Here is a 17235-nt window from a genome sequence, read left to right on the forward strand (position 1 = left end):
CAGCACAACGGCTCTCACACAGAAAACATTTTTCAAAGCAGGGGACCAGACGGCTGTACCGCTAGGTCAGAACCTATTTTCATGAGCACGCTGACTTCTGGATGATGCACAGCTCCCATCTTGTACTGACAGGCATGACAATTAAGATTTCCCCCTTGCCCCCTTAGGAATATGTAGGTTAAAGCTGCTTATTTTATGACTTGGCTGTTTACTGTAGGATAGTACATCAGGAGAGACATCCTTCGAGCTTCTTCGCAACGATACTTTATCTTACGCGGCCGTAGCACGATTCCTATCCCAGTTACAACAACCGGCTCATTCCTACTCATTAACAAACAGGGGGCTGCTCACGGAAATATTCCATTTATTGTGGATGCAGTTTCAGAATACATTGTTTGAACAAATCATTTTTATTGCAGCTATGGGATGTATTTGAAAGACTCAGAGGAGTGTTTACAAACCCCCCAACAAAAAACATGACAACTCACAGACAATGTCAGGCACAATTTCACCCCCTACAGATAACTATGTGCATCTCTGTATGTAAACAAGATGTTTCAGCCAAGCAAGGGAGCTCATCTTTAGGTTGATATATAGCATTATTCTTCTTTAGGAAGAAGTCAGATGCTGTAAGAGATGGAAGTGGTGAAAAGGGAGATTGTGGTAGTTCCGATGCACACCAAAGCTGTTAACAACATGCTCAGGGGCTACTTTAGTTGCTCAGTTTATGCCACCCATACGCTGTAGGATGTAAATGCTAAACTGTATGGCATGTAAATTCAAACCAAGCTGACGTCTTATAGCCATGTGTTTACTATATACAAATGAAAACATCTGTAAATAAGATACTCGGGAGAGAGAGTTAAAAAGAAGCACTATAAAGATAGAGGTTTACTTCATTTGAGGTGGACTTAGTGTACGGCACTGATGGATGGCAAGATTTAGTGTACAGTCATTTGAAACAAGCTCCAACTGTGTTTAGGTTTTTTTCTTTTTAATTATGGTAGTTTTATATAAATTAAACTACAATGTTTTATACAAGTGACCTATTTTTGACCCTCTATACCCTTACCTTTTCCTCTTTTAAAAACTATACTTTCTTTTTAATTACCCATTACTGGGCAACTGACATTTAAAATTTTTTAATACTTATCTCACCATACCTCTAGTGGCATTTATGAAATCTTACTATAGAAAAGTGTGTGATTTTGTCTTTATTTTTTTAAGCTGTGATATTGGCTAGTTATGTATGTTTATTACTAAATATAATACTCTAGCACGTATTAAAGCATTCTACCATTAGTAGTGCCTTTAGGCTAAACTTTGTAAAGCTATGTGTGTATATATTCTAAATTGCATTCAATTAACTAGTCACTAACAACAAAAAGAAATATCAGTACCGCTGTCAGCTAACATAATCATCCGAATTCAGGTATTAACTTAAACTAGAATGGAAAAATTGATACTTAAAAAAAGTATAAAACAAAAAAATTAAAACACGTTATTGATGCAGTATTTCTCATGACATGGGCAACTTACAGAAAATATTACATTGTCAACTAAAGATATTTCTTCCATGCCTTAGTCTAAAGTGCAGAAAGAAAGACTTCTGTATTACAAAAGTAACCACTGTTTTTATAGGTTTACTGCACACCTTTCTTAAGCAACTTCACTTTACATGCATTTTGGGTTGACCTCTTATGCCAGTTGAAATCACTGTTCAGATACATAGTTAGTTATGACTATCAGTAGAAGAGTCTATATATTTCACAGCATGGGTTTCTTTAGGAATAAAGGCTCTTGTGCAAAGGCAGTACTATTATGATGAATGTCTAGACTGATTATTAAATACAGTGCTAATATACATGGTTTTAACTGGGATAATGCAAAAAGACATTTTGGTAAATAAACATAAATATAAAAAGAACAATTTAGCACTTTTTCCTTTTTTTTGTTTTCCCCCGATTGGTCCAGCGTCTTTAGTGGCCTTCTACGGTTCTTTCTCAAATTGTCTCAAACCTGCTGAGAAAGAGAAAGATTAAAGATGGCTTGAAATAACCCAAATGTGTCTCTAAATAGAGAACACATGGCTCTAAACACACAGCCCGTAAGAAGGCAGGACACAAGCTGTATGCTGCTGTGCTTGTGTACTGGGATTGCTCAGAGGTGATCTCTAAGAGGACAAGCAGGATGTCACCTCTCTTGCCCCTGACAGCCCCGGGAAGGAGCTCAGGGACAGCTCAGGAGCTTCCCACCCAGAAATGCTGGGGGTGCTGCACCCATCACTCTCCCCAGCCACGCGTGGGTGGCTGCCATGCTGAGGCAGGCTCTGCTGCAGTGCTTGGTGCCTGCACTCCAAGTCCAGAGCAAGACTGAAAGGTGGCTCCTGACAGCCTCCTCCTGCAACCCCTCTGCTGAAGCCCTCATCCCACTCAGCCTTAGAGGAGAGGCTTGGCGGCGTGCGAACCACTCAGCGGGGTCTGCTCCTGTGGGCGATGACGCGCGACTGCTAACACCTTCCAAGGGAGCAGAGCTGTGCCAACGCTAGGCGAGTCTGAAAACCCCTGTCCTAACAGCTCGGTTTAAAAAAGGAGAACAGGAGGAAGACAATTCCATTTTGCATGACTCTAAACTGATAAGAACGGTTTACAGGCATCCCATTCCTCTGGCTTCACATACGAATGTGAAGGAAAATGTATGCACATATTAATGTGTAGAAAAGCAAAAGTTTTTCTATATTTGATCATTTCATTCCTAAAGAAGAGTTAAGGGATGTTGCAAGGCATCTTTAAAGCTATTAAATTGATCAGTGAATTTTCATTCTTCCCCACTGGTCCTTAGGCACATAATGCCTTTAATTGGTTTTATTTGGAGTGGTTTAGATTAAAATAAAAAAAAAAAAAGCTAGGAGGGTAATTTTGTTGATTTCTTTCTGTACAACTAGGTTGTGTTTCCCAAGCTAGTAGTTTCAAAATGACAGTAGTTAGACTCTTTTTGCCTTGAGAAGACACCAATGCACAGCTCCAGCAAAAGCAGTGCTGCCGCTGAGTGTGTTTGAACTCCAGTCCAGTCTGGGTATGCAGGAGCACATAAGACTCACAACCAGCCAGAGGAATTATTTTTAAAAATCAGCACTGCTGAATTTTCATCAGGCTTCACCATTACCCAGTGGCAGTGTTTAAAATCAGATGCGGGACTCATTCTCAGTAGTACTGAAATCTTCTATTTCTGCTCAAATAATTTTGCTGCAACAGTCTCGGGTTTTGGGGTCTCCCTCTCCCCTCATGAAAGGCATATCCATTGCCGCTGCAGCTTTTAAAAGAGCCTTTCCCAGATGCTTTGCATTTACTCTAATTAGTTAAATGACCATCCCATTCCTCAGATCTCACACAGTTTAATGATACTCTCCAGCTACAGCAAACATGCTATGCGTGTCACTTGAACAAGGCTTTGCAAACACGGCTGGAGCACTGTTCATCCTCAGTCCTCCTAGGAAGATGATTTAGGTTTATTTCTCAAACATTCACGTTTTGATGATATTGCAATGCAGCTTTTGAAAGGCAAAGGCAAAAAGCGTTTTTGGTTTTTGCATCAACATTAACAGCTGTAGAATTTTAAAACACAGATATGCCTGTGCAAAAATTTGGCAACAGTTCTATTTAATGTGCAGGTGTATTATTAGAATTACTTACCATTAGTCTCTGATTTTTTCCCCATAGCTGATACCTGTTTGAAAAAGTAATAATCCATTATTAAAGTCAAGTATGGGAAAACATAGCTACTTCTAACAGGAAAAAAATCAACTCCATGCAAAGGACAGATTTCCATGCACAACACAGCTCTGCCAAATAGGAATATAAAAGTTACACGCTGCCCATGGCTTCCTGCGCCTCATTGTACTTTCTTTTACAGATTAAAAGGCAGGTTAGTAACAAAAGACATGTAGAGGCTTAATTCCAACTGACTGACTGTATGAAGGCAAACGGTACCTTCCCCCTAGAAAGCCTCCCACAGAGATATTATCCTTTTAACAATGGACTGAAGTGTTACCTTAGAAGAAGCAGCAGCTGGCTTTTCAACTGACTGCTTCTCCCAGAGATTACGCTTGCTGGATACGTCTCCTGGTTTTAAATCCTGTATTTTTAAATTAATGTCAGAGAACAGAAACCAACATTAGTTCAGGTTTATTTTAATTTGTTAGAGAAAACATTAGAATGCGACTTCCTCATAAGAAAAGTTGAGGAGCATCCACCGGTGGTAAATATTACATTGTCTATCAATTATAAAGCTATTCAGAATGACACATCACATAATGACTCCACACATATACATGCTTTACGACAAAAACCAATCCTGCTATACCTATTTAGTATTGCACAGACTGGCCATAACTTATTTTGTTCATCCTAGGGATTGAAAAGTTACTGCACCATCAGGTTTTTAAGGACAATTACAATTTTTGCAGTAAAGAATATTTTTTTCAGAAATAGTATTTCTATTAGGGAGGAATTCAAAGTAGCTTGTCTCAGTTTAGACCAGGAACAAAATATTTTGTTAAAAAAAATGAAAAAAAAAAAAAAAAAAAAGAGTAGGACTTCTAATACAACAGAAAAGCAGATCCTCCTCTGCATTCTTAAATATAGGTTTCAGAATTTAACACTGTAGTCCTTCATATCCGTTTGAATTTCCATTGCATCCTTTAAGATCTTAGCATGTACCAATCGCCCAACAGAAAAAAACAGGTGAGGTAAAGTCATTAAAAAATAACAATATTCTCTGAAAATGAGCATACATGGAGACTTTAAGCAAAACTCAATAAAAATTTCAAGCTGCTTCTAGGGGAAAAGCAGGACTACAAATCAAGATGACATATGCTAGGCTAGTAGCAATGCACCTGCTTAAGGACAGATAGATTGGTATCTACCTCTGTGGTTGGCAAACAAAAGACTTTTGAAACAATTTTGGACATAAGTACTCTCCTTTTCAAAAAGTCTTCAAGTCCTGCACAGTTTCCAGAATGTTGTTGTTGCCATCCATAGATAGGTAGTTTTCTGCACATGAGAATTTCTAACGTGGGATAGAAAAATGCCCAGTGATGAATGGAAGTGTGATTTCTGCAAGAGGTATTTGCACTCAGCAGAGATGCTTTAGAACTGATCGTAATTTATAGCCAAACAGGGCTGCTGACAGTTAACACTTTAAGCCAATTCTGTACTTCAAAAAGTGAGTTCAGCGGTAACAGAGGAAGGAACAAAACAGCAAAATTGCAGTGGACCTTATCACAAAACCACTTCCATAATCCTGAAATCATTTGGGATCTATGATTTAGGTTCACCATAAAACTAATTGAGATCTTTGCTCCCTCTACTTTTAATTGAATGTTGTTCAAAACCCACAAGAATCTTGATGGTCGCAGAAGTTTCGAACAATTCTTTATTTTGGTGGAATGTGATGAGGGTAGGAAGTTATTTGCTAACAAAGAAATTCTAGGTTTCTCTTTGATTTATCCTGGTAAAAAAAAAAGTAAAAATCACACACTACAGATATATATCATTCTTCATAGTCAATCATAAACAGGTTTACCTGACCAACTTAGCAAACAGACCCCCAGAGAGGAATAGGAGGAAGGCAGGTTCCTTCAAGCAGATATATTGAAAGAAGAAAGAACAATCTATTGAGAAAGAGGGAAATGAAGACATAGATAGAAACAGTTGACTGAGGGGAAAACAAGAGGTTAGTTTTACATTATCTAAAAGATGCAACTTTGAAGAAAGAGAGGAAAATCTGGAGGCAGATTCTGTGCTGGTTTTCAGCAGTTGTGATTAAATACAGCGACCACAATGACTTCTGTTGGTTTTATATTCATGTCCATAAGGATGGAATCTCCATGTAGCTACCAGCAAATACTGACATTAGGGACAACATCGCAAATTTCAAGCTCCAATTTGAGACAAATGGGAGTGTGAATTGCGAAAGCGTTTTTCAGGCTGTACCTTTTATAAAGGGCAAGTGAACTGGCAGAAAAACACAACACAAGGATATGGGAGGAAACCAGTTCTTTAATAAAATCCCAAAGTTGAATCATAAACACCATGAGTGATGCCCTGCCATTCTCCAATATGGACACCTACAGCTCCAGTTCCTCACCCCTACCCTTCTCCACCCCACAATTACCTGTTTCTGCTCCTTCCCACATCCACACTGCTACTTCCCACACTCCCAGCTTATTACTTTGATCGCATTTTCTACTCTGATTCTTGTTGAAGTAATGGGCATGCTAAAGGGCCTTCATTAGAAATGACGTTTAGGCTATTAAAGGATTAACGTATTTCAGCTGTGTTTAAAAGTATACTTGGAAGATTTTTACAGGGCAAGGGACAAAGCACAATTGTTTTCATCCAAGGCTATGGCTGGTAATTTCTAAATTAATGGTAGGCCTTTCACAGGTGGTAAATTAATGTCCTTCTCTACCAGAGAAGTGCTTCTCTGAGTACTCTCTTTTCAGAGAAACCCTAAGGTTTAAGGTGAGAACTGCCCTGTTTCATCTCCCCCTTTTCTGACTACCCAGGAGTCAGCAGCCAGAGGGCCTCTGTGAGCTTCCAAGAGAGGACATGCAGCAAGATTCCTCCAAAGACCATCAGCTGGTTGAGGTAGCACCACCACCACCTCTGCCCCAGGAGAGAACCCACCTACTGAAGAGATGGCTGTTGCAAGTTTACTTACAGAAGGTTTTGGAGCAGGTGATCTGTTGCTCTCTGGGGTCTTGGTTAACCACTCATTGATACGACTGGTGACACCAACCTTCAGTCCAGCAGTTTCCTGCAAAATAATAAAATCTAATGAGAAGACTTTAAGAATAGCTTTTGCTATGTTTTCCACAGTTTAGATTTAAAAACAAAGCCAAGCCTGAGTTTAATATAGAGGTCCTCACTGAGACTATGGTTAGCTAAGAGGCATCCTGGATGCTCTGAAGGTATTGTCCCTATGAACTACACAGTAGTACCAAGCTCAACAATGATAGAAGTGGGCTGACAAAATCATTTCCACTTTAGTGCTAACCCAGGAATAAATATTAGACATAAACCTGCTGTTTCTGTTATAACCCCAAACTCCAAGGAGAAAAAATCTTTAGCCTAAAGAAGAAGAGACACCAGTCTAAGTCTACATCTTTGTTCTGTTGAACTAAAATTTTTCAAAAAAGCACATAACAGAAGAGTTAAGTGGTCTACAATTTAAATCATTAAAATAAAACTTAAAAGGTTAGAACAAATTACTGAAACTTCATGGCTATCTGTAATAATCCCCTTCAATCCATGGCTCAGTTTTTTGGCTATGATGAATGCTTATCAACTTACATCAATTTATAGAAAGGAAATATTGCCTTAAGGATTTACATAGAAAAGATAAACATCTCACAAATGCTTCTATGCATTATCTATAAAACATCATCATTATCTTGCCCCCCTCTGCCCCACAAAAGAATCTTTCCCAACACAAAAAATTTCTTTGTACTCTGCTTGAACTACCCAGATACATTTGTCCAAGATATCTGATGTGGCTCTGGAATGTCTCATAACTTAGCTCAGTATGTCACTAAATTCTTCTGCTATACTCAATATTGCAGCCACACATTTTTGTGGGTTTCTGAGGACCTCAAGATCCTTGGGGATATTCTTCACCAGTGATGTCAACAGGAGCAGCCAGGCTTACTCATAGGAACACAAATAGCAAGGTCAGGTCTATAACATAATTCTTTATAATCACTATGTAAAATTTAACACGTACCTTATTTGGTGTTCCTGTCCCAGAGGGTGATGAAAAAACATTCCCTTTCTCCCACATGCTCTTAATATTACGGACACCCTCAGCTGGAACAGGCAGGTCGGAGGCTGCTGGCTTAGCTGGTCTTGTAGCCTTTGTGCCCTGCAGAAGATTTGAGGCCAGTTGGTGTTTGGCATTAAGAGCTGGAGTTGCAGGGTGGTTTGACTCTGGGGCAGTGCTGGGGAATGCAGCAGCTGTAAGTGGTTCTAGCAACAATCATGCAAAGACAGAAAGGAGTACCCAGCTCAAGAGGTGCCACTGAGTCTCTCCCCCTTTTGATTTGCAGTTGCATCCTTGACACAACCAGCTATGAAAACTGCAATTGTTTAGATTTTTGCATATGTTACATTTCTAAAGCTCATGGCAAACCATAGCTCTGCACACAACTGCTCCGAGGCTTTCATCTGTCTTCCTTCAAGTCTTAGCATCTGCATCATGTAAGCATGGCTCCTTCAGGGACACAGCTAAGGAAATCCTTACGCCGAGGCAGGGGGGAAAGGCTGCCCTATCATTCAGCATCAGACTCTGCTCCATCTGTCTCAGACAACTTAAGCTCACAACTCGGGATTCTAGGGGTAAATTTCAGCAATTACAGTATATTTGGAATGAGGTAGTTTTTTAAAGAGTGGGGGATTGGGGTTTTTTTGGCAGTGTGTCTTTTGTATTGTTACCAAAAACACTGGACCAAACTCCTCCTGTTCCTTCTTTTCAAAATTTTTGTACATTTTACATAAGACAGATTTGGAGAGAATAAGAACCTGTATGAGCTGAGGCTTTGCCTCTCTAGTTGCAAAGCAAGGCAGATTTGGCAACTTTTGGAAAAATCAGAAACTCAGCAAAAGAATAATTTCAGGTCAGATGAGAGCTGTATATAGTTCTGAAACTGCACTGCCTGCCCGCCCCTTGCCATAGAGCTATGCTTTTTAATATCTAAATGGAGCATAAAGACTCAGGACCTTAGCACAGCCCTACTGAAAATACTGGAGAACCTAATATAAGCTGCTGGGTGGGCTGGTCCAGTGTTTACAGGTTGACAAACCCCGAGTTCACTATTACATAAATTTCTTACGGCAGACGGAGCTGTACCTCCAACCCATCCACTCTTTTTAAGGAGTTTAACACCAAACCCCAGTGCCAAATTAAAGCCCTTGGTCATGCTAGGGTGGTTACGTCTCATCCAGAAAAGGCGCAGAGTGAAGCAGGAGGACAGAAGCTGTATGCTCCTACTTTGATGATACGGGGACTACTGGGTGCCATGCTGACATTCATCTCTAATGGAGGGGTTTGAGCTACCTTCAGCTTGACATAGGCACTGGAGGCAAGCCTGAGCCTTCAGCACTGTCATGCATGCGCTTTTTTCATCGGGAACTGACACACAGTATAAAACTCTCCAGCACTGACAGGCTTCCTAGCAGAAAGGTTAAACGAACAGCGGTCACAGAAAAAAGCTTTTGTTAATTGATCTTTAATTAGTAGTTTCCTTTAAGTTAAAGGATAATAAAGCCTAACCAATTAATACCTTAACGGAATAGCATGCTTAGACTCTGTATGTGAACAAGAGGAGAAAAAAAATCCAGCAGGGAATGAAGAAGTGCCAGACCTTAATCACAGCTATCAAGATAATATCCCTTTTTATACTATTCTATTCCCATGACACTTACCAACCCAGTCCAGTTGGCCTGCTATATTAACCAGTAGCTTTCACATTGCCTATACTCACTGATTTATAAAAAAAGGCTTAAAAAAACCCCCGAAATAAAAGTGAACACCTATTCTTCCTTGGACCATGAAAAGAAAAACCCTCAATTCTGGCTTCAAGGCACATTATTAGCAACAACTTGTCAACATCACCTGGGGTCAAATTCTGGATTTTATTTTGATTCTGTTTTTCCTTTGTCACTACTTAACTCCCTAGTTCACTACAGTGTCTGTCTTTGCCAAGGAATTTCACTCTGAAGGGCAGCCAGGAACACAGGCCCAGTTCATTGCTCTGCTAAATAAGCTGCTAAGTCAGCTTTGCTCAGGATGACTATCAGCTCTCTGCTGATAGTACTTTCATCAGCCAAGAAGAAGAGGATGCGACTGTCACTCAAGAGATGCTGACTGAGTCCTTCAAGAGCTACTCCAAGCTTACAAAGCAGAGTACATTGTAGCATGAAAGGGAAGACACCATCTAAGGTTTTGTTTAGATACATATCCAGGTGTTGGTTATGGGTGTGCCTCAAGAACAAAGTTCTTGAAGTCGCATAAAAAAAGTTTGTGACCAAAAATCCCTGCAATTCTTGAACAGTAAAACATAGGCTGATTTAAGTCCCAAAAGCCATTAGTAACTAGAGCAATTGTGACCTGGAATTAACTTACCTCAATTGCACTAGTGTATTGCTCAAGTCTACTGTCAATCTTTGAGACAACTGCTGTCGTGTGGGTGGGTTTCACACCACTGTAAGAAGTAGAAAAAAGAGAGAAAGAAACTATTATTCCCTCCAGTTAAACACTGCTGTTTTGACTGAACCTACTGTTTTATTGCTTTACCTCTTCTGAGCGGATTTGTTCAAAAATTCTGCTCGCTCCTCTATCTAGAAAAGAGACAAACAAGAGCTATCAGTTTAAAGTTAATAAAAAGGCAGCCTGTACAAGGCCAGGTTAAAATGTCATCTTAAATGTCAAAAGATCAATCTGAAAGAGATGCATTCCAACAGAAATCACCACAGACACACACAGAGGTTTTATAGTTAGGAGCCTATTACGCTACATATACATAAAGGTGGATATCTTTTCTGCATTAATGTTTGCATCCTGAATATCTCTTCAATGCCTCATTTGTAAGGCATATGTAAGGCATATGTAAGAAAATAAACCACCAATACAGAAAGAAGAAAAGGGAAGAAGTTCGTCTTATGAAAGGTGTTGATATTCACAAAATCTATGTCAAATTTCCTCATATCTCCCACATAAGAGCAAGTATGTATCTCTTGAGACAGACAGTAAATTTAATAAGGTTTTTCTGAGTTGAGACATCAGACTAGGCCACGTTTGGAGCTCAGCCACATACCCTATCTCCTGCATGTTTTTGTAGGACACTGACAATTTAATCTGAGCTCCAAAAAACCAATCAGACTGTCCTCTGCTCATGTTGAAGCAGGGTCACTGCTATATCTACCAGCTGTTATTTTATACAAACCGGTATCTTACATTTGATCGTTATTTCCCACTCTGTATGTATAGAAATATTGTAATATTTCCAGGGAAAAAGAATCATGAAGGTCTCGTAAGACTTATGCCAAATCTCTTAATAATTTGAAAACAAAAAGACTCCATCCCTGAATAAAGTTTTAAAATATTTCACGATGCAAGGGGGGTATATATTTGCATTCTGGGTCAAGAAATACTTTAATCAAACTTCCTCAAGTGTCTTCCACATTGCATTGTTCCACTTCTTGTTCCAGGCTCTACAGTTTCACTTAAGAGTAAAATATACACAGGCAGCTCCACGGGATAGAAATGACTATTAATCAAGCCTGGCTGAATTCCTGGGGATTCCCGTCTCAGTATGGGTCATCCATTTTCAAGTTACTTTAACAGTGACTGCTGTGGCATTCATGCCTTATTAAAATAAGGCAGTGACAGCCATTCCTTTAAATGGTTCTCCTCGGTGCCCTTAGCATCCAGGCTGTACCGGAATGCTAAATCCCACAGCAATCCCATCAAAGGGCATGCATGTTTTATTTCTCAAGCGCATACAAGCAAAACGTCAGGCAGTTCACTTCAGTGCAGGATTTGCCAAACAAGCTCACTGGAGGAACTCCAGCTAGCATCAGTCCAGCTCAAATGCACCTCTAAAGCTCAAAAAACCTGATGTACAATTTACAGAGTAATTTACGTTAACAGTTTTAGTTGCCAATACACGATCTAAATACGGTCCTGAGTGGAAAGATGGGCTTTGCTCGGGTAGGTACCAGCTGTTTCAACGCACTGTTGTCACACGGTGGCAGCACCACACCGGGCAGGAGCTGACGAGCCGTGCACACCCCACGGCCGGGGCTTGCTCCGCCGGCCTTCAGGGTGCACCGCTTCGTTTCACCCAGAGGAAATAAGTCGGCATTGCCATAAAACGAGCAAGTAAATTATTTGATTAAAAGTGGCGACACAGATCTACGATGGTAACTTAAAACACATCACCTCTCCTCGACTATGGTATAGTAGGAAAATTTTCCCACAACGCTGATTTCTGCGTCATAACCAGCAATGCTTCAAAACGATGAGTTATACCAACAAGAGCCGCTGGTTTCTCCCCTGCACTGTATGAACGGGCAGTTCCCTCACTGCACCCGTGAAACCCTGGCTGGCAGCAAGGACAAACAATATGGACTATCTCAGAAAACCAGGACTCAAGGTAACCATCTAATAATTAATTTACAGCCTCTTCTAGTTCAGATGAACTGAGAATCCACTTGAAATCTTACAAAAGGGACAGATCTTAAAAGATACCAACGGTAGACTCTTTATAGTCTCCCTACGTTCAGGAAGGAGAGATGTTTCTACACAGCAGGAAAACCCAGCTTCAGTAGGCACTGGTGTAAGAGGGGGATAGATTGGGGGGAAGAGGGACATGTATTCTCGGGTTTACTACATTATTGTAGTAAAAAGGCATGCTGTCATTCTTTACCCACTGGGAACAGCAGTTCTCAGAGCACCCGCTGTGGTATCAGGAATGAGTCGTGGATTGTTCAGAACAGGAGAGTGAGGAAGCAAACCAGAAAATAAGTTAAACAGGAAAGCAGTTAGGAAGTGACCCTCAGAGCTGAAAATGGTCCTCTTCCCACGGAAGCAGGTGCCTTGTGTGGATGGATAACACATTTTCTGCACATTTATATGAGAATTTGTTCTAGAGCATCTTCCTTAAAACACAGCATGCATGAAACAGAAGCATATGTTGAATACACTTGAAGCAAACAAAGCAAACACACCTGTATACACACGTGTATTCGACATACAGGTCAAATACATTAAGACTGCACAGCAACATCTAAAGGCCATTTATCCACTGCACACCACACAAAGTCCATGCAAAGAATTTAAAATGTTTTAAAATGGCTCATACAGTAAACAGTATTACAAAATAGATCTGTAAGAGAAACAGGCAAAGCAAGGCGGTTAGTACAAAATGCAAGATATTTCCTCAAATTGAGACCAGGAAATAAGAATAAGCTTTTTGCTGCATTCGTTTTAAGAGGATCTGGTTAGATAGCTTGGACTATGTTTTGTCACCATGGATTACTTTCCAAAGCCTCTGACACAGAACACACACATACTCCAAAAAGGCAGCCTGCTGGCCTCCAATTAAATTATGACCAGAGAGAAAGAACACAACATCTCAGGCTGCATCTCTCCCACCTAACCTCAGTTGCTTGAAAGTTAAGCATTTAGTCAAAATTACTCATTTTGGTTCCCTCTATAGTCAGTGAAGAGGCAGAGGAGCTCACCCTAGAAAAGGTAGGATTGCTTGTCCACTGAGGGTGGCTCTCTCTCTATTAACTACCAAAGAAGCTCAGATTAGGCAACGAAATACTTAGATGGACACCTACACTTCTCCTGGTGAAGTCAGATGAAATGATACCAATGGACATAAATCAAAACCATGCGGATTCTCACACCTTATTAGGGCCTTACTCAACAGAGTCGGCACAAACAGGTGGCAAGGAATAACTTAAGCAAGATGTTATACAGAGATATATGTATGCATTTATCCACATTCAATATTATATAGACATGTTTTGTTCGCTAATTGTGCAAGAAATGTCTTGCCTATTAAAAATGCAGTTAAATTGTGGATGTCACAGTGTACTGTCTTCCATCTGTACATTCTCCAAGAACAGAATGGAAGAGGAATGATTTAACACACAATTTGAGCCAGTGACTTGGGGGAAAAACCCATCAAGACATGCCCAGTAAAACTTGTTTCATACAAAGGTATTAAATGATTCTTCAGAATTTTAAACTGTGTATTAGATATCATGCAACAGAAAGTGTTGTGAACTGATATATATAAAAGCTTTTCTCAAAAAAAAAAAAAGGGTCAAGGAGGAAGGGGAATAAGAAATGCACACAGAAAACAGAAATCCCTGCATTAAAATTTTGCCTCATATCCAACAGGTGGAAGAACCTAGTGGAAATCCATTTAGAGTGGTAGTCCCTAGGAGTAAAGTGGCTTCTCCTTATCCTTCCCGAGTGGCTCACGTGCTCTTTTGCTTCATTAAGCACAGTTAGGCTTTTTCCTGCTGTCAGCAGCGTCCATGCAGAGTGCACCAATTAACTCCAGTTTATCTGCCAGACTAGAGAGCTTCCATCAGCATCAAAGATGGGGGAAAAACAAATGTCACAAATCCTGTTCTTACCATTCTACCTTCCCTCTGCTGCAAAAGCAGCTCATCTAGGAAGAACTGATTGTGTGGATTCTAACTCTTTCCAGTCACTGCTCCAGCTGTCAGGTATTGAAAGCAATAATGAGATAGGATAAGACAGGTCTTTAAAGAAAGAAAAAAAAAGCCCTGAAAGTCCTATCTTCTGGCTTAGCTGTCAGCATTGCCTTGCAGGCTGCCACATCAGCCCATGTCTCCCAGGAGACATTTTCTGCAAAGACAGAAGATATCCCAGGCTCCCGGCCTCCTGCCATTGCTTCCTTCCCTCAATGTCTAACTGCTTTTGCATTTCTGTAGTGGTGGAGCTCACCCCCAAGAGAAGACTTAGTATTGAAATATCCTGTTCTCTCCTCATTAACCTAGAGAATAATTATACAAGAAGTCAATAACACTCCTTCCCAAAGAAAACATGAGGAATGAACTTGTCTAAAAAGGAAAATGAACAAAGATTATGCAGGAAATCTCATTTTTCTACCACAGCACCATTTGTGTGAACTAAACTAGGGAAAGCATGAGCTAGAGCAGGATGGGAGAGCAGCAGAGGTTGTTCCAGTCTTTGTCCTTATAAAAAAAAAAAAAAAAAAAACCAAACCAAACCAAAAACGGGCGAGAGGGCAGAGGTTGAACAGAGGTTTGGTACTGCTGCTACTGCCCACAGGGAGTCCACCAGCCCTGAGAAATCCAAGCGGCTTCTGTTCCTTAGCTAGTGATGAACTTGGCCTGTATTTACTTTGCACGCTTCCTCTTCACTGTCCCCTCGGAAAGGACCAGCCCTCAAGCTGTAAATGGGAGGACTCCATGCTGCCGTAGTAGTTCTGCTGAAGTAGTGTCTCAGGTTTCAGGGAAATATTGTATTTAACAGTTAAAACAACAAGAGTTGTCAATACTGTGTAGGCTGTGATTTAGTAGAGGCCAGACTAGATAATCACAGTAGTTCTTTCTAAATACAAGCATGTATGTATATTATGTCCGTGTTTGTATACATATATTTATATATGTGCATCCATGAGCCATGTAATACATGGAGATGAGTTGCACGTCTTGGTCTCTCAATTCTGAGTCTGCATGTCATGCTACTCCATGCCCTGCCTGATGGATAAATGCAGTGTCCATAAGATGGTAATATGCCATGCTGCTTTTCAGTTTATCTCCCTTCTGTTCTTTGTTCTTGTAGTTCACTTTGTAAACAGCATGCCCTACTCTCCTCATCTAAGTCACTCCTAGGAACTTCTTTTTCTCCCCCAAAACTTATCACATGAGGAAGGACAAGGAAGGAGAAAAAGATGCTTTGCCACATTGTGATCTAGGAGAAGTCAGAATGTGCACATAATTCATACAGTATTTTAATACTGAGCCTCCCTTTTTTCATTATTAATTCCAACCTCCCACGCACAATTGTGCATTTAGGGTTCTCACATGACCCATGACACATCTAACCAGATGATACATTCATCAAGGGAGAAAATATGTGCCAGATGCTTTATAACTCAAAAGATAACTTGGGCAGTGCATAACAGGCAATGAGAAAGCTGTGTCCCAACCAGGTTAGACCAGCCTGAGAAGTCTGTCCAAATGAAAGGTAACAAAATATACTGTCTTCTAAAAACTGCAGTTTGACATCAAATTTGACATCAGGTTATTAAAAGGAGATTAATCTCTCCTCAGCTATTGACCACAGAAGGCCAAGAAACAGTTTAGGGTGTGAAGTTCAACAGCATTACGTATCTACTCTGGCCACCCACAGACACCAGACTGGAATATGTACAGTATCACCAATTTCTCAGAGACACACACAGAGAAAGAGAAAAAACATGTACAGAGTTGCATATATCAGTTTTTGTAACAAACAACTTCTACCTAACAAGCCATAAAACCCAGCAGCAATTATCATCATAAAAAAATTGGACCTTGGATGCTTAACGACATTTGGAAAATTCCAGCTTTCCTCTAAAAATACACTTAGTAGAGTAGTGTAGCATCAGTCCAAAAGTTCTCTGAAAGCTACTAACCTCCTGCCAAATCCAGTGTTTTTTCCCACTCTCCCCAAAATTATGATCTATATCTTTCTATTATGTGTTTTCAAGTATAATTTCCTCTCTTCTGAGTCATCTGTGAACTAAAGCTCCAAATGTATGTCATAAAAGGCATCTCAATAAACAGAAAGAAAAGGAAGCCCTCCCAGGAGGGCTGGGAAGAAGCTGTACATTTATAGTGTCTGTTACTGACATGGTCTTCTGCAACCAAAATGGCAAGACCAGGTTTATCTAACAGGAGCAAGTCGTGAAGCTTAGCAATCTTTGTTTACAGCTGTAGGTATTCTGTCCTTGTATTTCAGGTTCAGATGTGTCTGAGAAGTCAAAGGTAAGTCCAGTCAAAAGAATTTGGACACTGTATTTGCTAGAACTGGACCCAAAACAGCATAGGGCTGAAGCTCCAGATCAGTTCAAAATGTAGCGTGAGCAGAAATGTAATTTTGACCAAATGCAGTTTGTCACTCAACAAATACAGTTCTTAATCCCATGAAGATCCACTTCATGGTTCAATGAGCTCCTACCTGATAACCTCCTGTGTGGTTCTTTTCTCTCCTAGTGCCCACTAAGGGGCCTTTTTGGACAAATATTTTGGATTCTTAAGTGACTAATGACACAAAATGAGAAAAGGAGAAGATAGCTGAAAACAATTAATAGATCTGTAGTTTGAGCTTGAGCTGAGAAAGCAACTGAACTGAATACCAAAACAAAGTTCCCAATAATTTGGGGGGGGGGGGCAGGATTCTTCCTCCATGCTGAAGGGCCATTTGATTGATTTATCTGACTTGCAATATAATATAGGCCACAGAAGACCACTTAGAAATTCCTGCAGCAACAGAAGGGGTTTTTTTCCCTGTTACGTAAGAAAATGAAATCCAGCCCAGTACTTCTAGATGTTATTTTTAGGGGGATTAGACATAAGCTAGAACTCCCATATGGGGCAGTTTCAATTAATGATGATTAGG

The 17235-nt window shown here is 40.2% G+C and overlaps 1 protein-coding gene across 15 annotated transcripts in view; it reads right to left on the reverse strand.

The window, feature by feature from the left end:
• Positions 1-347: 347 nt before the first annotated feature.
• Positions 348-17235, reverse strand: part of CALD1 (caldesmon 1) — a 198254-nt gene continuing 181366 nt past the window's right edge. For 12 of the 15 annotated variants that reach the window (XM_052789228.1, XM_052789223.1, XM_052789229.1 and 9 more), the window contains 7 exons: positions 10354-10397; positions 10183-10261; positions 7786-7923; positions 6724-6819; positions 4051-4134; positions 3693-3726; positions 348-2022 (listed from right to left, as the gene is read on the reverse strand). In XM_052789228.1, coding sequence (XP_052645188.1) covers positions 1991-2022; positions 3693-3726; positions 4051-4134; positions 6724-6819; positions 7786-7923; positions 10183-10261; positions 10354-10397 — 507 coding nt within the window. In that variant the 3' untranslated portion in view covers positions 348-1990. Of the gene's footprint in view, positions 2023-3692; positions 3727-4044; positions 4135-5583; positions 5672-6723; positions 6820-7785; positions 7924-10182; positions 10262-10353; positions 10398-17235 lie in introns of those variants that run through there. The other 3 variants (XM_052789231.1, XM_052789235.1, XR_008235505.1) reach the window with 2 other exon arrangements.

The sequence above is a fragment of the Harpia harpyja genome, chromosome 6, assembly GCF_026419915.1.
Source record: "Harpia harpyja isolate bHarHar1 chromosome 6, bHarHar1 primary haplotype, whole genome shotgun sequence".
Classification (NCBI taxonomy): Eukaryota; Metazoa; Chordata; class Aves; order Accipitriformes; family Accipitridae; genus Harpia; species Harpia harpyja.